The 22,278-nt window shown below is 43.9% G+C and overlaps 1 protein-coding gene across 32 annotated transcripts in view; it reads right to left on the bottom strand.

Annotated features, from left to right (window-relative positions):
- SORBS1 (sorbin and SH3 domain containing 1) overlaps positions 1-22,278 on the bottom strand; it is a 221,969-nt gene that overhangs the window by 132,125 nt on the left and 67,566 nt on the right. For 30 of the 32 annotated variants that reach the window (XM_057734714.1, XM_057734719.1, XM_057734717.1 and 27 more), the window contains exon 1: positions 16,489-16,512. The exons of 1 other annotated variant lie outside the window; for it this stretch is intronic. In XM_057734714.1, coding sequence (XP_057590697.1) covers positions 16,489-16,497 — 9 coding nt within the window. In that variant the 5' untranslated portion in view covers positions 16,498-16,512. Of the gene's footprint in view, positions 1-16,488; positions 16,525-22,278 lie in introns of those variants that run through there. One more of the 32 variants, XM_057734737.1, reaches the window with a different exon arrangement.

Genomic DNA, 22,278 nt, shown 5'->3' with positions numbered 1-22,278 from the left:
CTATCATTGAAATCTACACAAATGACATTAAGAAATTGCATCCTAATATAGATATATGAAATCATTTTAGTCAAAGAAATTTTAAGATAATCAAAGTGATGGTTTCTCTTATGTCTTGATATTTTTTCCTTAAAGATAAAGCTGTTATCTGTAATACAGAGTACGGTAAGACACAAACTGACTTTTGGCTTTCATTTCATTACTTTAAAAGCCAAAAATGCTGCTTTGTGTAACTGTGTGGTTGGAAGCCCCTAACAGAACCATCATTGTCTTTTTTTCTTTTTTTTTTTTTTGTGGAGAACTGCCCATTCTCTTCTATTGTCAAATAAATTATATTTTTTAAATTAAATACTGGTTTTAGCCTTTGATATGAAGTAACATTTGGGTCTTTCCATTCCTTTCCCTCCAAATTCAGTAATTTCCTCCAAATATACTTTCATAAATTCATAAGTGACTTAATAATCAATGATTTTCTCAAATGTAAGTTTTGTTCTTATAGGTATAGAGAAAGCATTTTTTTAAGCTCTTTACTGGAATACAATTGCTTTACACTCTTGTACCAGTTTTTGAGGTACACCAAAGTCAATCAGCTGTATTTATACATATATCCCCATATCCCTGCCCTCCCACGACTCCCTCCCACCCTCCCTGTCCTGGCCCTCTAAGCATCTCCCATCATCACGTTGATCTCCCTTTGTTATACAGCAACTTCCCACTAGCTGTCTATTTTACAGCTGGTAGTGTAGATATGTCTATGCTACTCTCTCACCTCGTCCCACCTTCCCCTTGGCCCCCCACCCCAGCCCCATGTCCTCAAATCCATGCTCTACTTCTGTATCTCCACTCTTGCCCTGTCACTGGGTTCATTAGTACCAGAAAGCATTTTAAGGTCCAACTTACGACACTATTCCTAGTCAACTCAATGAATTAGAGAATGCAGAAAAGAGCAGGAGGCATTGAAAAAATTATTCTCATATGTGCCTTTCAACCAAATTCTTTTTTCTTTTTTAATTTTTTTTTTTGACCACTCCGTGTGGCATGTGAGATCTTAGTTCCCTGACCAGGAATCAAACTCGTGTCCCCTGTGTAGGAAGCACAGAGTCTTAACCATTTGACTGCCAGGGAAGTCCCCCAAATTCTTAACTTGTACTTCAGTTTTCATTATAAAGTTAAATTCTCTGGATGTAAAAATATTTTCAGTTCTGAAAACTAAAATAATCTTTGCAAAATCTTCCCACTATCTTCCTAGAGGGTCTCAAAAACTGCCATACATCGATAAACAGAGGAGGCACCTGTTTAAAATGCAGATTGCAGTTTCTGCTTCCAGATATGTTAATTGAGAAGTTTCAAGGAGGCCCCAGAATCTGCATTTCTGGCAGATACGGTTTCAAGCTATACATTAAGAAACACTGGTCCAATACATACAATGGAATATTACTCAGCCATAAAAAGGAATGAAGTTTGAGTTATTTGTAGTGAGGTGAATGTCTGTCATACAGAGTGAAGTAAGCCAGAAAAAGAAAAACAAATACTGTATGCTAATGCATATATATGGAATCTAAAAAAAATGGTGCTGATGAACCCAGTGGCAGGGCAAGAATAAAGATGCAGATGTAGAGAATGGACTTGAGGACACAGGATAGGGGAGGCGAGGGGGAAGCTGGGACGAAGTGAGAGAGTGGCATTGACATATATACACTACCAAATGTAAAATAGCTAGCTAGTGGGACGCTGTTGTATAACACAGAGAAATCAACTCGATGATGGGTGATGACTTAGAGGGGTGGGATAGGGAGGGTGGGAAGGAGTCGTGGGAGGGAGGGGATATGGGGATATATGTATAAATACAGCTGATTCACTTTGTTGTACAGCAGAAATTGGCACAACAGTGTAAAGCAATTATACTCCAATAAAGAGCTTTAAAAAAAAGAAAAAGAAAAAGAAAAAAAACACTGGTCAATATGTGCAGGTTACTGCAGCACCAAGTACTAGATGCCCACAGCTCACCCATAATGCTGTACACAAAGCTGGAAACCATCATGAATTTGTTGCATCACTTTAAACATAATTTATAATTTGTACTGATTGTGTCAGAATTTCATTTAAGCAGGAAGACAGTTTTTCCTTTTTTCCCTGCAAAATGTTCACAGTGAATAAAACAATGTGCAAATGTAATTCCACTTGCAGGGCCTGCCAGGCATGACTGCTGCCCCATCTGCACACAGTCTGGCACAGGGTTTCCAAAAGAGGAACTAACTCGGAGGACACTCATCTATTAGCTTAAATATTCCTAAAGTGGATGTTTGAGAAAGCAAGGAATTCAAGTGTACATGAAAGGTAGGATGATTTCATATCACAATCCCTAAAGTGACTCTAAGCTAAAAAAAGGTATATATTTTGACACATCTGTTGATGCCATCTAAAGAGCAAATGTTTTGTTTTTTAATTAGACAGGCTTTGATTTCTCGCAGTCCTTTAATACTTTATCCTATCATATTATTGTAAGGGGACAGTTTTCATTTTCTATCAGACTCAAACTTCCAACTTCTAATGTGTTTCTACTAAATACTGTCTTATTAATTATTCAGCAACAGAAAGCAATTGGAAAAGCAATTAATCACACACCCCCCAAAAAAATCAAGAGGTTGTTCAAGTATTAAGCTCTTTAAGAAGAATCCCCTTTTCATCTTATTTCAAAAGTAATTTTTTTTAACTTGTCAGGTTTATTTTAACATTTTTTAAAGCACAAAAGAAACAAGCACAGAACTAAACATCTGAAAATTAAAGATCCATCATGTCAGCATCCTAGTACAACCTCTTAATCTGTAGGACCAAAGTGCCACAAATATCACTCATACCCTGGTGAACTTGTTTCTGATCCAGGTAACTTCTAAGTATTCTGGATTATACCTCTGTAACATGTAAACATTAATTTGGGGGTGGGGGGGGAGATTTCCTGGTGGCCCAGTGGTTAGGACTCTGTGCTTTCACTGCTGAGGGCCCAGGCTTTCACTACTAAGATCCCACAAGCTGTGCAGCGAGGCCAAAAAAAAAAAAAACATAACTTGAGGGTGAGGGGGGCATATACTCAAGCTCTGCTTCACATTTCTTTTGAATGGTAAGCCCAATCTGATCTTTTTTCCCTCTTGAGCACAGGCACTAGGCTTAGCACAATGTCTCATTTAATCCTAGTCACCTTATGATACACGGACTGTTGACGCCAATGTAGAAAGGAGGCAATGGTTCAGAGTCTTCTCTGGGGTACCACAACCAGTTTGCGGTGGAACTGTGACAGAAAACCCAACCTGACCTTAAATCCCAGGCCCTTAACTCCCACCTTGTTCTACAAAGATGTGTCTTGCACTGCACTGCACTTCCCTGCCTACACTGCTGTTTTAAGAGCACCTCCCTAGTACATTCACTTTTAGAGTGGTGAGGAGAATGTGCTCTACAGAGCAGCCCACAGAATCGCCCAGCCTTTCCCAAGCATCTGCTTAGTCCACACACAGTGCTCAGCCTAGCTGCCGAGACCAGCACTCACTGCCCTTGAGGGGCTTGCAATCCAAGCCATGGGAGGCTGCTTAAAAGCAGGACAGGGTTTGGGGCTGGTTTGTTTTTTTTAAGCCACTTGATGCTTGGCCACAGTCCACTGCTGGCTGCTGAGAGTGTGACAGAGAACAGAAGCTTGGACTGAGGCCTGTGAGCAGATACAAGTGACCCCTTTGGTCCGCGAAATGAAATAAGAGCTAGTTAAAGACTCTTCACATTGTTCACTCTGAGCCTTTCAGGGAAATTCCAAAACTAGAATTGCTTGGTTCTGCAACTGGCGATATTAAAAGGGAAACATGAAAGTAAAACCAAGTCTTGGAACACCTGAAAAAAAAATTTAAACCTGTTTATAGTTATGCTGCTGGGGTTGCTGTTCCATCCCAAGTCCAGCTGTTTACTACCTTGACTTAACTCTTGTCAACTCAAGTGGCAAAGATAACCCAAGTTCCAATAAACATGTAGCTCTTTTTAGCGTTGGCAGGAGCGCTGGAGGGGAGCTGGAAGGAATTTCTGTAGCCAAGCTTGGGCTACAGCCTTCACAGAGGCAGTATTCCCATGGGTCCGCGCTGGCAGTGACAGGTAATCGAGGTGGGAGAACACTAAGGCGACGGGTCAGTGGCGGTGGCGCATGACCGTGACTGCCCCCCTTTCCTTCCATCACTAACCCTCGGCAACTGCACACTTCTCTTTAATGCGAAGCCTGTCGCCTCTCTACCCAGGCCCTTGCCTTCCCTCAGAGGCATAGTGATTAAGAATGTAGACTCAATTTGCAGCACCATGGATGGACCCAGAGATGCTCATACAAAGTGAAATAAGTCAAAGAGAAAGACAAATACTTTGATATGATATCACTTATATGTGGAATCTAAAATATGACACAAATGAATTTACGAAACAGAAACAGACTCACAGACATAGAGAACAGACTTGTGGTTGCCAAGGGGGAAGGAGGTATGGGGGAGAGATGGATTGGGAGTTTGGGGTGAGCAGATACAAACTATTATGTAGAGAATGGATAAACAACAAGGTCCTACTGTATAGCACAGGGAAATAGATTCCATATCCTATAATAAACCATAATGGAAGATATATATATATATACACACACACACATATATATATAAATTGAATTACTTTGAATATATATATATACACATATATAAACTGAATATATACATACACACACACATATATATAAACTGAATCAGAAATCAACACATTATAGGGGCTTCCTAGGTGGTGCAGTGGTTAAGAATCTGCCTGCCAATGCAGGGCACACAGGTTCGATCCCTGCTCCAGGAAGATCCCACATGCCACAGAGCAACTAAGCCCGTACGCCACAACTATTGAGCCTGCGCTTTAGAGCCCGTGACCCACAGCTGTTGAGCCCATGCACTGCAACTACTGAAGCCCATGCACCTAGAGCCCATGCTCCACAACAAGAGAAGCCATGGCAATGAGAAGCCTGCGCACCACAACGAGGAGTAGCCCCCACTCACTGCAACTAAAGAAAGCCCACACGCAGCAAAAAAAAAAGACCCAACACAGCCAATAAATAAATTAATTAATTAATTTAAAAAAAGAAATCAACACTTTATAAATCAACTATACTTCAATAAAATAATTATTTTTTTAAAAAAGAATGTAGGCTCAATAACATTTACTAGCTGTGTAACCATGGGCAAGTCACCGCAGTTCCTCATCTGTAAAATGGGGTGATCACAGCATTCCTCTCATGTGGCCACTACAAGGCCTGGTTGGGATAATACAGGTAAAGCACGTGAAAGCACTCGGCATAAAGCCGGGCATAGTGCATGAGCTTGATAAATGACAGCTGTTCCTCAGGATGTGGGGCACCCACTGTCTCATCCACTCTTTGTCACACTCATGTGACAGCTCCTGTATCATTTATTCTTCTGTAAACCAGAGATGACTCTCTGCTCTTTGCAAGGATCTATTCTTGTGGGAGGGTCAACAAATGTTTTGAGTTTTTGTTTTTAGTTTTATCTAACGACAAGGAACCTTTTAAAACTCCCAGAAGCACTTATTTGAAACCATCTCAGTACAATACATAGTGAAAAGCATTCAATAAAAATCATTGTTGGGTCTATTTTGTTTTCAAGGATCTTGGGATCTTTAGAAATAATCTTCATTGCATTAGATGAGAAAACAGTTCAGGTGGGAAAGGAGAAGGATGCCTACAAAGTCAGAGTGACCTTGTGACCCAGACAGGAATGAAACTAGGGCTTTTAACTCACAATCCACCACTGTTTCCCCCAAAGGATGCTGCCCTGAGTAAAGACACAGCTAACTGGCTTTACCTTTCTACAGACCAAATGGTAAGGAGAATGTCATGCTAAAGTCATATTTCAAGAGAAGCAAAATTCTTTATTTGCTGCAAATGTTTTTTTCTGAATTTTCACATGTCTTGGATGTAGTAAAGGAGTAATTAATATTTGGTCAATTTGATATTACATAAAAAGGCAAATGATACTAAGAAATATATTCTCACTATGAAAAATTCTTCTAGATACTAACTTTTCATTTACGAAGAAATAACGGGATGTTCTAGATAATGAAACATGCTGGTTGCTATGATTTGCATGTTTTGTTTCACCTCAAAATTCATATGTTGAAAACCTAACACCCAAGGTGATGCTATTAGGAGGCAGGGCCTTTGGAGAGTGCTTAGATCATGAGGGCAGAGCCCTCAGGAATGGGATTAATGCCCTTATCAAAGAGGCCCCAGAGAGCTCCCAGCCCTCCCACCATGTGAGGCTGTAACAAGAAGCCTGGAACCTGGAATAGGGCCTTCACCAGAACACGACCTTCCTGGCGCCTTGACCTTCAAGTTCCCAGTCTCCAGAACTGTGAGATGAGTTTCTGTTGTTTATAAGTCACCCAGTCTGTGGTATTTTGTTATAGCAGCCTAAAAAGACTCAGAATTCCAATTTTCGAAGAGTGAGAAATATTAGGAAGTGAAATATACTAGCATCCTTCGTACAATTAATCTTTCTATGGGCCAGAAGTCACCTAGAGAGCATTGCTTTGGGCAATGATCACGATTCTGTGTTGTGGCACATATCCCAGACTATTGGGACAGCCCCCAATTTTCTCTTTGCACCAATAAACAATGTAAAGCTCCCCCCAGATTCTAGTTTTTAGTAACTGAATAAATTAAGTCAGTAAGCATTTTAATTAAAAATAAACATAAGTCACAAATGACTAGAAACCCATAAAGAGAAGGCTACAAGCTCAACCCCAGAAGCATCTACACATGAAATAGAACTGAGCATGTCTACGGCTGTAGCTGTGACACATAGTTGTAAAAGTGCCCCATGTGGAGCCAAAGTGACAGCAGACACAGCTTGAGCAGCAAAGCAGATTCTACTATCAGAATCTTTAATTACCCATTTCCACAAGAAAGAAGCAAATGGCAAGGTGGATATCACAGATTTCTTAAAAAGATTTTTTTCTAGATATATTTTGAAGTCAGAAAACACTGAACTCAAACTCCTACAGTTTTTATTGTTATCAGATTGAACCACTCCAATTTTAAGTCAAAAATAGTCAAATAGAGTATCACATTGTTCAAACTAATTCGTGGCCTTATGAGGGAACATAAGACGTTGGTCACCGAAGACAGGCTCAAGCACGGTTTCAGGAAAATTATTTCATAATGACGTTCTTCAATGAGTTCTGGGGTGGAAAAAGCAGGAAGCTTTGGGGTTAACAGTTGTCTAAGTTACCAAAAACTCCACTGACGAGGACTCTTAATTTTCTAAGCAGTCCTATTAAAGTTTTACTGAGGAATAATTTATGAGATGTCTGTGGCATGTTGTGAAAAAAAATATGTCTGACATTTAAGACTATCTTAAAACATCTCTCTTGTAAGAGGAGCTGAAGGTGTGGCAGGTTTGGGCCTCGCGCGTGCCCGCGGGAGAGCTGAAGATTTCAGCAGTTCTGGGCAGAAGCCTGGCGCGGCTTCAAAGCTCCGAGGCCCAGGCGGGCTCTCCATCCACCCTGAGGTGCTGCTGGGCAAGGACAGCATCTCTGCTCCTATCTGGGGCCTCAGCACTGTCTGCCCTTCAAGGTTCCCCGCTGCCTAAGGAAACATGCAAAATATTTCCATAAAGGACCGCTGTGTGGAAGCAACAGGAAATAAAGGTTTACTCCAGTGACTCCCCACTAACACAGGGGCGGAGGTCGCATCTGAGAATCACAGTTTTCCAAGCGACTTGTTATTTTTACCAGATGTTTTCAAAGGCAGGTCTTGTGCACAGTATTTGAGAGGTATTTTTGTTTTCTGAAATAAAGGGGACTTGACCATAAGCTATATCCTAATTGAGCACTAAAAACCAACCTAAATTAAAGCGACATGGGGGAAAGTAACTTCCTGAGAGACATGACTTTTAAATTTTCTTAGGGTATAAGAGAAATTAGGCATTCATGTACTCTGAGACTTCCTGAAGGAAATAAAAAATCAGCTCTTAGAAAATTCAACCTTTACCATCTTCCAACAAAGGTATTAGGCTAAAGAGACTTCACTTGGACCAGTGTGGCCCCAATATAAAAGCTGGAGTCAAGGGCACCCTGAGAGCCCATGACATCTCTTTCTTCTCCCAACTGCTTGCTCACCTCCCACCACCAGGACCATTTCCATTTGGCTAAGGCACCTATGAATAGAGCGCCCTTTCCTTCCACTCCCACAGCCAAGCCTTCCCTAGCTGTGCCATATGTCTGAAAGTTCCCTCTCCCTCCTCCTCGCCCCTTCAAGCTAAGCTGCCTCACTCACGCCCTTTGAAAGGCTCTCATACCCTCCAAAAACATTTTCTAGACTGGGATGGCTCCGCAAAAAGGATGAAAGACAGATTTCCATAGCCCCAACCCACCTGGACATGAAAACTGCATGTTACATCTTTCTTCCCTATATATATAATCTGCATACTTTTACTGTTAATTTACATATTTGCCCAATGTGCTATTTTCTCCCATCTACTGATCCTAACAATATATCTAGCTCAGAACATGAGCTTCAGAGAGCAGTGCTGTCAGCCTCACCACATGAAGAAAGACGGACGAAAGAGAGGATGTTCTGCCTAAAGAAGCGTGTAGTGGAAGCAGGGGCTGTGAAGCTGGTGGGGCAGTGTGAATTCTGCCTCCATCCCCCAGCTATACCTCCGGGTCATCTGCCTCGCCTCTTTGAGCTTCACTTCCCTCCTCTGCAAAGTGTGAAATAATAAAAACCTATACTTGAGGACTGCATGTGATATACGCAAACCTCGCATATACAGAGGAATCCAAGTTCCGTGCTGACCATTGCTGCTTTTCCCAAACTCTGCCTACATCTTTTATAAATAGTTCATTTATTTAAATCTCCTTAAATTACCCGATTTGACTGTGCTGTGTTTCCTGCCAGGACTCCAATACGCTCAGTAAGTGACATTTTCCTTAGTCAGTCTTCCACCATCTCTAGCCCGATATCTGGTTTCCTATCTAAGAAAAACTTGCTGCTTTAAAAAATATATAACCCTGTATTCTTCAATGTTTAGTTACTTCCATATCATCTCAATGTTCAAGTTGTGTGAGTCTGGTTTACTCAAATGATAAATTATGGTATCATGTCTGGTTTGCCCTATATTTGAAGTTTCTGAATTCCTCACTGAGTGGCAGGACCATAAAATCTCTAGGGTCTAAGTGCCCTTACAGACCACCCAGACCAGCATCTCCCAAAACATGTCCCACAACACACCATTGCCAGAGAAGTTAGCAGGTATGTAGGAGAAAAGGTATCACAGAATCTAACAAGTCTACAATGACTTTCCATGCGACCCTCAGTGACCCTCAATGACATGTAGGCATCTGAGAAGTACTGCCATAAAGAATCCTGTTGAAATTCACTAAAGCAGCATTTCACTAACTTATCTGGCCACAGAACCCCTTGCCCATCCTTATTTTTAAAGCACTCATTAACATCGCACAGAACAGATTTCTATAAAATACCTCTGGACAGGGAAAGAAGAAAAGAGAAAAACTCACTTTCCTGGGGTGGGTCAGTTAGTAAATGACAGAGCTGGCTTCAAACCCAGGCCTCTCAGTCCCCCAAACTCCTGCTCTTCCCACTATAGCAGAGGATCTTGAACTTCACTGCCCAGCAGAATCACCAGGAGTGCTTGTTAAACTGCAGACTACGGAGTCCCACCCCGGACTTTCTAATTGAGGTTGGTGTGCATCTCCAACTAGCTTTCAGGTGATGCTCACAGCAGCAGTGAAAACCCCTGCACTCAGGCCCACCCACAGTGATACAAGGCCTTGGCCTAGGGAGTGAGGACCTAGTGGGGAAGCCAGGGCATAAACATGGGAAAACACTTAACCGCAAGGGTAATAACTAACAGTTCAGCACACAAGGCTACATCTAACCAATAGCCAGTCCAACGGCCCAGAGTCAAGACTAAAAAAACTGGACAGTGGGAATTAAGCTAGATCTTAAAGGATAGGAAGGCCCAAGTAAAAAAGAAGGAGGGAGGCATTCCAAGTGGCAACAATGGTTCCTATTGCCCAAATATTTGTTTGTAGAGTCACAGCCTTTTGTAGCTGAAAGGGACCTGGCCTCCTGTCTTTGGAGAGCACTCTGGTTCTTACATTTGAATATGGGTGTGACTGCTATTTCCAAAATTCGCAGCAAAACAATGCACGATAGAGAAGCTCCTCTCCAAGTAAGTGATTTGGAGGAACTAGCAAAGGTCTTTCTGCTCCCTTTCCCGCTGTAGCCTCACTTCCCTTGCTCATCCTCTTGGCCTGGGTGCCCAGCAGCCCACCCCCAGGACATTAAAGCAGGGCCCAAGGACAGCTGGCCACGAAGTCTACAAGCCAACTGGCTTGTTCTTTTCTTAGGAAGTGGGTGTGAAACAGTCAAAGCCGTTCCCTTGCAAGTGCCGTTCTAATGGGGCTTTGATGACATGCAACAGTTTCTAGACATTCCCTTCAGCCCCTCCCTCCAAAAAAAAAGACTATCTGGGAATATAAGTTTCATGAGTTGGCTACAGCAAATTTCCTCAAAGGAATGACCAAGAGTGAAAATGCCATTCTCTATGATCACGTCAGGGGCACATTAACTCTCCGCGGCCCCTAACTCCAGGCTTGCAATGCTGTCACTAGCTGCTGCTTCCAATGAAACAGTAATGCCCTTACCAGGGTAGGGACACAGCAAGCCCGCCTCTCCCTCCCTCACTCACTGGCATTCCTTGAGCATTCAGTCAACCTAAGGCAGGATGCAAGCGAACCCAACTGAGACATGAACCGCCCTCCCAGTTAAGGCAGAGAAAGCACAGTGGTAAATCAGAGGGCAAGCCAGGAGGGGAGGGGAGATGAAGAGCTGGAGGTGGAGGCTGTGACTTGCAGGGGACTGAGGAAGTGGGATGCAGGAGGGGACGGTTAGATGGTTCGCGAGCTCCTGCTCTGTGCTATACACTGTTCACTCCTTCACCCACTCCCTCCTGTCACCCTCATAAAGTCCTATAAAGAGGATCAATGTCTCCATTTACAGAGTGGGAAACAACACCCTGGAAACTTAAGTCACTTGCCCCACATCACACAGCGAGCAAATGCCAACATGCGGGTTTTAGCTCTGGCTTGTCTCAGTCCAAAAGTGGTAGTCTTCGATGATGCAAGACGTACAGGTAACATAATAGCCAGTAACTTCCAAAGTCAATGAAATCAGGGTGAGCACACGCTCCAGTCTTTGCCAAAGGTTTGATGTATAATTTAAAACATGGTGAAATTAAATAAATTTGAGTCATATGCACATATACACACACAAGCTATGTATTTGCCTAAATGTAAAATGTAGTATTCGTAAAGTTCTAACTTAGGTATGTATGGGGGGAAAGTTTGGACCATTTGTTAAAAATTATCACCACTAGCAATACATTTTACACCTTTGAAGGGGTTTGGACACGTGAGTGTAGTGGCCTGAAATACAATCTTCCCTTTTCTCCTCCAGGATGTTCTACAAAAGCAACACGGAAACGAGGTAGGGGTAGGTGACCGTTTCAGTAAATTTAGGAGAGAGAGAGCCCGCAGACTCCAAAACTGTATCATGGCTTCTAAAAGCCACTAGGAGTGGTTCCGAAACATGCAGAGAGTACAGGACCCATGTGTTTCCACATCATGCAAAAGGATAACACTAAATACACACAGACTTGTCGACATGCCCAGCACTGGTCTGTAAGCTTTATATAGATTAGTGTTTTCAATCATCACATCCTGCATGTGAGATAAACACTATCTTAGAAATGAGCCACAGAAGGATTGAATAACTGGCCAAGATCAAACAGTTCAACGGTAAATGGAGAAACCAGGATTTAAACCCAGGCCTTTGGGCTCCAGAGCCCAAACTCATCACCACTGAGACAACTGCCTATCCTACAGCAGGTGGCAAGATCATCATTATACCATGATTTTAGTGGCAAAGGATTAAAATGGCCTAAATACTATACACAGGCCATTGTTTATGGTTATGACAGCTATTCAATGGAAACAAAACAATCGGATCATGGGGTAGCTCAAAAACGTGAGATGGAATGATTTCTAAGATTATGATTAAAGAGAAAAGCCAAGTTCAAAACATGGTGGATAGTATGATGTCCTTTGTATGGAGAAAATAAATATATACATATATTTATAAATGCAGAGAAAATTTCCACAATAGTATATAAGAAACAGGTGCCCAGGACTGATTCTGAAGCAAGAACTATGGGAGAGATGGAAGATTTACTTTTTACTACAAACCTTTTTCTAATTTTTGAATTCTGATTACGGTCATATATCATCTATGTATTTAAAGCAAATAAAAGCAAAGTTGATTTTAAGAGAATCATGGTGAAATGTTTTCCAACCTAATTCCCAGTAGAAACGGTGAGTAGAATATTCTGGGATAACCTATATGAGAAAAGAACCTAAAAAAGAATGAACTATGTATATGTATAACTGAATCATTCTGCTGTACGCCTGAAACTAACACAACATTGTAAATCAACGTTAAACTTTAAAAAACAGCCATCTGAAACAAACAAAACAAAAGGTGAGTAGAGTAGAAGTGATCAGAACAGTCTCTGACAATTTTCTATCGATTCCATAGAGAGAACTGAATAACTTTCTGCATTTTTCATAGCAGAGATTCTGAAATGCTTAGAACTAAAAAAAGAAAAATATTATGCCATCCACTTTCAACTCAAACACTTGTTTCTTAAAATTGCAGTGGACATATAGTAAGAAAGAATTCCCGTGTAGATGGCACTAAAAGGTGGTTCAACGTTTGGGCTTCGGGTGTGCATGAGAGCACACAAGAAATCCCTAAAAAAATAAAGATGACAGGTAGTGACCCAGCACAACTACTGTGTGGCCAAAATAGAAATGAGTATGTCACCTCCATGCCACTAAAGAAACGGAGTCTCTCATGTCCTACAAAGCACGCAAGGCATCTTGCCTTGCCAAATTTAAATGGGGACATTATTTTTAAGTTACTATAATTAGTTCGCATTTGTCTGTGAATCAGCCTTTATGAGGCAATCGCATCTAAGCCCCATCAGATGAAACCTGAGGCGACATCATCTCTGTTTATTATTTTGAAAAGAAAGAAAGGGTGCCAAGTTTCCTGCAACACCCAACTCAAACACTGAAATTTGGAGGACAGAATGTCCTGTTGTCCACGTTTGAAGATAGGAATATATTTTCATCTAATATATCAGTCCCAGGTTCAGCTGGCAACAGGAAGGAACTGAATTCCAGAGCTCAAAAATAGGACTTAAGTACTAAAGCACCTTGCATTGCTCATATAGGATATTATTTATGTTTTAACCCCTCACATCGCAGCAGTTTTAAGAAGTGCTCATGCTTGTGAACAGACACGAAAACATCTCAATCTAAAGCTCTCTGCCTAAGTGACAAGAGACTGGCAAACGCAAGCGTTTTCAAGCTATTTTTACATTCCCTGATCCACGGCTTTCATAATTAAGTTTCTCACAAAGAATGAAGAGTTTCAACACCAAATATAAAGGCAGGGGGAGGGTGGGTGTTCCTATTTAGCCTGGGCTTCTCCTGAATGAAATGGCTCATCTAAGGGGCTCTGAAAGCAGGTACATAAATACAGTAGAATCTCCAAAAGGAGCCCAGCCAGAGAGCAGGCAACACTAAAGCAGTTAGAATCTGGAAGAGGTTTAAATGGGCAATCTTAATAAGTCCCAGGGACTCTACTGGAAGATAGAAGCTCAATGCTGTAATTCGCAGAGAACGGCAGTTAGCCGTATGCTGGGGGACCGCAGCACATCTGAGTGAGGCCAGCGGGTGCAGAAGAGGGACATCTGCTATTCACGTGTCTCCAGAGCATATCAAAGCCACAATATTTTCATGCATGCCCATGTGCCCTTGATAAATACTATTGATGCACCTGTATGTTCTTTCCTGGCAAAGACCATGGGTTCTGGTCTCAGTTTCGACATTTACCAGCAGATTCCCTCCGGTAGACCATTCCAACCCATGAGAATCTCATGTTCGGCCCTCAAACATAACAACAAATAAGCAACAGGCAATAATACTTGCCCTGTCCAACCTCACAGGAATCCTAGAAGGACCAAAGTGAAACAGGAATCGCTTTATAGTTTTTAACATTCAGCAAACGTTTGTATGACACTACATGCCAGGCACAAGGTGCTGTACAATTCTTACTCTTAACAACTCGTTGACACAGGTACTACTATTATCCCTGTTTTAGGGATAAGAAAACAAACTAAGGCCCAGAGAGGCTCCATAATGTGCTCAAGGTTACACAGCCAGGAGGTGGGATTTGAACCCTGGCAGTCTGAGTCCAGAGTATGTGCTAGTGTATTGTATAGTATAGTGTATCGTAATACACTGTACTGTGCAGCCTACCATCGTAATCATCATGAATACCTTCACTTAATCCCAGTTCCACAAGTGAGGAAAATGAGGCTCAGGTTAAGTCACAAGCAAGCTGAGATCATACAGCAAGCACGTGGCAGGGAGCTGGGATTTGAAACCAGGTCTGTGTGACTCCGGACCCTGCACTCTCAACTACAGAGTTAATAAACTTCAATCCACAAATATTTACTCGGCAACTACGGTGCTCTTCCACGCTATTTTAAAAAGGTAAGGAGGTGGTGGTGGTGTTCCCTCAGGAACAGAAAGGCTCTCAGTATCACCTCAATACTAAACCAGCCCCACCCACGCTCATCAAGTCCAGAGCAGGCGCCCAGTGATGGCTGAGGCCACTGAGGATGAAGATGAAGACAGGGATGTTTGAAATGCTGGGGATTAGATGACTCAGTCTGGAGGGGAACAGCCTTACAGCGCAAACTGCTGACAGTTTTTAATGAACAGGTGTTTGCCTACTTAATAGGTAGAACATTGTAGGTACTCTGTTAATTCCTACTAAGCTTTCAACTCCAGAAGCAGGGTGACCAACTCATCCCAGTCCTCCCTGGGCTGTTCTGGTAGTCTCAGGTTACCTGGAGGGTAAATATTACGTTGACCTTGTACCCCCACCGCCCTGGTTCTAGCACAGGTGCTTGCAAACAGAAGGTGCTCACTATGTTGTTGGTTAGATGGATGGAAGGAGCACTATTTTATTATTTCCAAGTACACTCACTTCTGCTCCACAAGTGTTGCCAAGCAGCAGTTCCCGCACAGCAAAACAACTATGTGAGAATCATTTCAATTAGCACTTTCATTGTTTGTATGCAAATGTACATTCCTAAAATGGGCCCTTTAAAGAGCTTTCCCCTAAATCAACATCCCTCACTGAATTTTTCTCTGTAAATGCTTTTACATAGCTAGTAAAGAGAGAAATTTCAATCCAGCCTGAACCTGTAATAATGGAGTTCAGGTGCTTTTCTTTACAGGAATGACAAGTCTAAAATGAGGACATGGGAGGCACTTCCAGGCGCCAGGATAGAGCTGCTCCTTGCCGTACTCATCCCAAAATAGGATGGGCGCCTCAGAGGGCGCTCTCCCAATACCCCGGTCCAGAAAAGCGAAACGCCCCACTGCCTGGGCCTCCCTGGATTAGAGAGTCCACACAGCTATTGCAAGCAAACTTGCCAACCTTTCCTTCCATCCCTTCCCCAAATGTCCTGCTCCAAGCTCAGGCAGCCCATTCTCTCTGCCGGCCCACCCCTGGCCTGTTCCCCTCCTCTGGTTCTGACCCAGGGGCTGGGCGGCCTTGGTCTTGTGCCTCAGCTCAGGGAGAGGCCCAGATGCTCCTTGAGAATTCAACCCTGGCAGAGGGATGGGTAGACCCAGCCCAGCCCAGCCCAGCCCAGGGTGGGAATTCGGAAGAGCTGGTCACGTGGGGAGTCAGGGTGGGAATACAAGTTCTGGGTGGTCATCATGGCTGAATCCTGTCCTGAGTCACCAGCTCAGTCCTGTATGGTTACGCCAGGCAGCCCAGGGAGCCAGTCACAACTAAAATTAGAGAGAACAGGACAGCACGCAGCAAGTTCTCAGAAGGGCACACAGGGAAGGCAGAGGTTATCTGAGCTTGAAGGAAAAACTCCTGTGGTCCAAAAGGGTGGGGAGACTGCAGCCAGGAAAGTCCTGGAAAGTTCTTTAAATGGCTGCAAAGGGCTCCTGGCCCCTGGAATGCCCTATTTGCGTGTCTGGGCCACAGGTGGAGGGAATGCATTGAGGCTGAACAAAGGACAGCAGTATCTGTCAGAAGGAAGTCCAGAGGCTAATGTCTGGGATGAGTTAAAACGTGTGAGAATGTGAATAACTGTCAAGGGCAGGCTTTTTTTAAAAAAAAAAAAAAAAAAAAGCTATGATCAGAGTAAGAAGCAAAGCAAAGCAGTAATAGGCCTGCTTGGGGAAGCCAGTGTAATGTGACAGGCAGCAGAGAAATGGCTGCTCACCGGTACGGCTTACCTCCTGCATCTGAGAGAAGGTTCCTCATATAGGAAAAGGCACCTCCAGTAAGAAAGCAGAAGACAGGTGTGGAGCTAGGAGCAGAGCCATGGCTGCTTTAAATCCAGTCAGGTCTCCAGGCTCAGATGAATCAGAGCCACTGACAGTCAAAGTACGAGCAGGTGTCACAGATGAATCACTGTAATCCTTCAGAAACCGCCAAGCAAGGAATGGTGTTGAAAGATGAGGAAGTAAACAGAGGAAGGTTCTAGAAGTTTACACCAAGAAGCTTGGCATCAACATCCAGAGAAGTTCTAGCCTGGAGTCCGAAATAGGTGAATACCTAAGAAAAAAGTGGTGATTGCCAAGATCTGACACAGGTTCACTGGGAATAAGTACCAAATTAACCAATTCCCTTTCAGATTAGATTTATGAGACCAATAGTGCAGTTGAGTGTAACTTCACTTAAGTCAGACAAAAAGTCCCATGATATTCTTGTGAACACAAGGAAAGAAATATGAGCAACCTAGGCGGGTTTATATATAGATCATTGAACCACCAGGCCACAGGCACGTGGATTTAGCCCCGCCCTCTTCATTTTGGTCAAGAACTTGTGACTAGAGGTGACAAATGAGGGAGGGACCACCACCCTGTAACATGATAAGAGATAGATTTTAAAAGTTCTTCACAGGTTATAAGACAAACCAAATCTAACGAAATAAAATGAAGATGAAGACGCGTGACGGCTACCCCTTTCTGGAGGAAACTGGGAAGGGGGAAGTACTTTGGCTGACCACACACCTCCCATGAACCAGGAGCCTGAAGTGGTTACTGAAAAAAGGAGTCAAGTCTTGGCTGTATCGGGGTCCTTTATAATGAGCCCCAGGTGGGACCCCAACACAGCTCTGGGACCCCAAAAGAGCCCCTTCTCATTCAGAGAGCTCCTAGAGGTGCACTCAGCTGAGGCTGGAGAGAGGCCTCCACTTGGGATACCTCTTGGGATACACCTTCAGGTAACAGCCTAGCAGTGTGATGCTGACACCTCCTGGTCAATACCTGCTGCTGTCAACGCTGGTTCTGTTTCAAAATGGTCATTCTCAACACCGGCCAGGCTAAAAGGACCACTGCCGGTGGGGGTGAGTCAGGGAGGAGTGGGTGTCGTGAGCATTCCAAATTGGGGGATATCCTTCTCACCCAGTGACCTGTGACTGACAAGCCAAGATCCCTGAATGGAAACGCCTGGTTGGAATGTCTTCTTAGCTCAGTGAGACAAGCATCTTGGGTGTTATTTATTCCAAGGAAGGGGATGTCCCTGAAGGAGATGGGTAGTGCCAAGCAGAGAATACAGCAAATCAAAATACTTCTGATGCAGTCCAAACCCTTGGCTGATGTACTTTCAGATCAATACCTGGAACTCAAGAGCAGCCCAGACAAAATCCGAAACAGGCTCCCAAATGGCTGGGAGCCAAGAGGGTCCAAAATGGCTTAGAAACCTCTAAGACCAAAGACACTGGGCCCACCAGAAGCCACAGGATTTCTAAACTAAAGGAAGCATTGGACATCATCTAGTTCTTACCTTTAAAAGCAGGGGAGGGGAATACAGAGGTGCTTAAGGGAAGCAGTGCTGTAGAATTCCCTAAAGTAATGAAGAATTTGAAGACCCTGGTCTTTTTCCAAAATGAGCAGTTTTTTCATCATGTACTATTTGGTTAGTTAACAGAGGAACCAAAAGGTTCAAACCACTCACCATCCATCCCCTGTGCTCAATGAGTGGACCTTCCACTTCTAGAAGTGACCCTGATGTACTGTGGACCAAGGGTGACAGGCAGAGAGTTTAGACGATCTGCAGTGAACTGGAACCAAGCTCACAAAACTGCATCATCCGTGAACAGGCAGTAAGGGAACTAGCCACACTCCACCCTCAGTCATGCTGAGACTTTAACCCTAAACAGAACGTTCTAAATCTCAGATACTGTCCAAAAGCTCAGAGACACATTTTGGAGACGGAAAATAAGCAAATAAGCTTTTCTAGACACCCCACCTAGCATCCCACACTCCAGGGATGGGTCTGGAAACCAAGAGGTTACTTTTTTTTTTTTCAACTGATACAAATGGTGCAGACAAATGTCCACTTTCTCTCCCCCAAGGCTCCCCGTTTCTAGTGCTCTGGCAGTTCCGCTGGCTCCAAAAAGGAAACTTCCACCGGGCACTACCGGTCTTTAACACACCCTAAGGCAGGGCAATCTGGAGACAGGAGCAGGAGTGACAGCGGCCAGAAGGGGATAGGCTGAAGCAAAAGCACTGAGTGTTTGAAACAACGAGCCCTGAATCCGCAATTCCTCTGTTTACTTAGAAACAGTTGCTGACGCACACCCCCAAAGATAAACTCGGACAAACCCGGAAAGGGAAGGGGAAGCAGTGAGGTAAGCGCTGCTGTAAACCTGGCACCACGCAGAGGAAAAGCGCTGTCAGGATGCGGTCTTCCTCTCGACAAGAAGAATGAGATAAGAGACCGCTATGAAGAGTGACGGGAGGCTATACCCAGGTGCTAAGCAGAGGCAGAGGCTCGCCATCTTCACTTAAAAGTCATCCACAGACAACCTGGAGACTGCTGTGGTGCCGTGGAAAGAACATGGCGTTTGGAGTCAGAAGAGGCGACTCTGAGGCCTGGCTCGGCCTCGAGCAAAGCTGTGTGACATCAGGTCAGGCACTCAACCTGAGTTTTAGTTCTCTGTGAACTATAAAATGAAGGAGTTGATTTACAATAGCCAAGACATGGAAACAACCTAAATGTCCATCAACAGATAAATGGATAAGATATGGTATGTGTATGTATATGTATATACTTACACACACACACAGAAAGAAAGATTAGCCACAAAAAAAAGAATGAAATAATGCTATTTGCAGCAATATGGATGGACCTAGAGATTATCTGACAGCAAAGTAAGTCAGAAAGAGAATGACAAATACCATATGATATCATTTACATGTGGAATCTAAAATACGACACAAATGAACATACCTACAAACCAGAAACAGACTCACAGACATAGAGGACAGACTTGTGGTTGCCAAGTGGGAGGGAAAGATTGGGAGTTTGGGATGAGCAGGTGCAAACTAGTATCTATAGGACGGATAAACAACAAGGTCCTACTGTACAGCACGGGGAACTATATTCAATATCCTGTGATAAACCGCAATGGAAAAAAGTATGAAAAAGAATATATATATAATAGAAATAAAATAAAATGAATGAGTTGGACTAGCTGCCCTCAGAGTCTTCTTCCAGTCGAACATTCTGTTACACTACTCAATGCTGCAAGCAAAGCAGGCACACCCCCTTCTACTGAACACCTTCTGTATGTCCAGTGTTCTGCTGGGTATTAGAACAGTCTTGCACTCAAGGAAGCGTCCCATCCACGTATGCCAGCAGCCTGTAAACAAGCTTCTAGTACAGAGGGAGAGACGTGTGGACAGGGCAAAGGGTCAGCTGACCCAGCAGAGAACGAGGAACAGCTTCCCAGAAGTGATGCCCAGGCCAGCACCTGAAGTAGGTAATTAGGCCAAAGGAAAGGGCAAAAGGAATAACATGCACAAAAGCACACAGGCATGGCCCAACAGGGCACACACGATGGGAGGAGCTCAGAGATGAAGGGCCTTAGGAGCCATACTAAGAGCTTCTGTCGGCACCCCAGGCTCCCCCATGGTCCCTGCTGCTCACCCTCACCTCTCCCTGTGCCAGCACTGGGTCAGCCTCCAAGCAACCACCCAAACGCCTGCCCCCCAGCCTGTCCTTGTTTCCCTGAGTCCCACAGCCAAGCCACACCCACTTCACACACAGGCTTCCTCGCAGTCACTCAGCAGGGCCTTGCTTTCAACTCCTGCTCGGCCCCTAGCGCCCAGCCCACGGCAGCTGTTCCAAATAGTTTCCATCTTCCTCAGAGCCCCGGCCGCATCCCGGACACCCCGCTCATGCTCAGTAGACAACCCCACCTCCTCCATTCCTGGGAAGGCCTGTCCAAGCACTGCTTCCATAGCAATCCTTCTGCCCACCTGTCCCAAGCTCCCTCCTACACAGCCCAGGCCAGGCTGTGGGGAGCTCTGCTCGCAAGCACAAAAGAAAGTAAAAAGAAGCAGAAACCACAGTCATCCACCCATCCAGGCTGTTGCCCATGCATCTGACTGGGCTCTGAAACAGCACACGTCAGTGGGATGAGGTGTAGGTATGTTCCCCGCATGCCAAAAGGCACTATGCAAGTATTATTAGGTATTCCATAACCATTGTTTGAAGAAACAAGTAAACAGATTTTGATTATGAGTTGCAAACACACAGGATCTTCAAACACTGTGAACCAAGAATGCAGCCTAGGATTCTGCCAAAAAAGACCCTTTTCATCTCACAATGGCAGGGCCTACATGAGCCCAGTCTCTGGTCCCTGCTAACTTGTTCCTATACGCACAGTCCATTTAATGCCAACCCAAGGAACAATGAGTCATTTTAATGGCATGTATTTCTGAAATAAATTCCCTAAAAACATAATATATTTAATACAAAATGCATACTCCATAGGTTCCATATATTGCATGTGTATTATACTGCACTGTGTGTAGTTATTTCTTTTTCCACGCTCTTGGTGCCAGTATAAGCTCTCAGCCAATGGACAGCAGCACAACGTAGTCTCAGCTGACTGCTGACACAGCCCCATGCAAAACACCCTAGCGGCCTCTGGGGCACCGCCCTGAGCTGTTCTACAACAGGTGCGTTGTTTACTCTGCCAACACCTCTCTGTCTGCCACTTATTTATTTTTTGTTCTGGTCAACAACTTTGACTCACAATGGCCAAGAGATGGTTGCCACTGGTGTTGGACCTGCTACCAAGAAATAAAGGAGCAGTATCAACCAGGATTGATAAATTCAAGTGTCGGGGAGTCTGACCAGTGAACATGGGTCAGCTTATAGACTGGGAGCAGCGATCAATGGAAATATGCTATAAAATGCCAGGAAGATAAATCCTTCTGCCCAGATCACCTCCACACCATCTACTAAACAGAGCTGGAGAGCCTTCCCGCAGCGCTGCAAGGTCAGAGCAATGCTGTGAGCTCCTGAGTACAGAACTTCTCATACTTAGTCCTCTCATGTTTATTCCAGGTTAACCATAAGGAAGAAATGGCATTAGGAACCCTTCTCCATTTGATAGGGATGGAGTAAAGGGTCCAAGTAGGTGATTAAGTAATTAATCCCACTAGGGGGCTGTAAGTTGAAAAAAATGTGGGAGAAACCTGTAAGGTAATGATCATTCAAGAAAGCAGGTTTGCTTCACCACAAAACCAAGCGGGCTTGCTTAGCAACAAAACCATGTGACAGAAGCACACGATGCCCCAAAACAATAAAACAGTGGTGGCAGGAGACCCACATCCTCCCAGTGAGCTCAGTAAGTTAATGACTCCTAGGACATGCTCTCTGCCCACATAAAAAACAATAATTTATGGAAAGGTGACATTTCAAAGTGAAAGACCCTCACTGTACTGAGACCTGAAATAATTTTTCCATAGTGCCATGACAGTCCTAGCTTGACCATGTAGGGACAAGAAAACTCCCCTGCCCAACCTGGAGGAGGAGCTGATGATGGAAGCATGACATCTACTCAAGAATGAGGAAGAAGGTGGTCTTTTCCCCCTCACTACTTTTCTTTTGACTATAAAACTGTAGCCCACTAAGTTCTCGGGGCGTGGCACCCTCTCACCCGCCAGCTTGTAAGCCTCATAAGCGTCCTATTCTAATAAATCACTTATCTACCCCTTTGCCTC

Source organism: Hippopotamus amphibius, chromosome 5, assembly GCF_030028045.1.
Source record: "Hippopotamus amphibius kiboko isolate mHipAmp2 chromosome 5, mHipAmp2.hap2, whole genome shotgun sequence".
Classification (NCBI taxonomy): Eukaryota; Metazoa; Chordata; class Mammalia; order Artiodactyla; family Hippopotamidae; genus Hippopotamus; species Hippopotamus amphibius.
The sequence above is the reverse complement of the archived record's forward strand: the minus strand, read 5'-3'. Positions and strand labels throughout refer to the sequence as shown.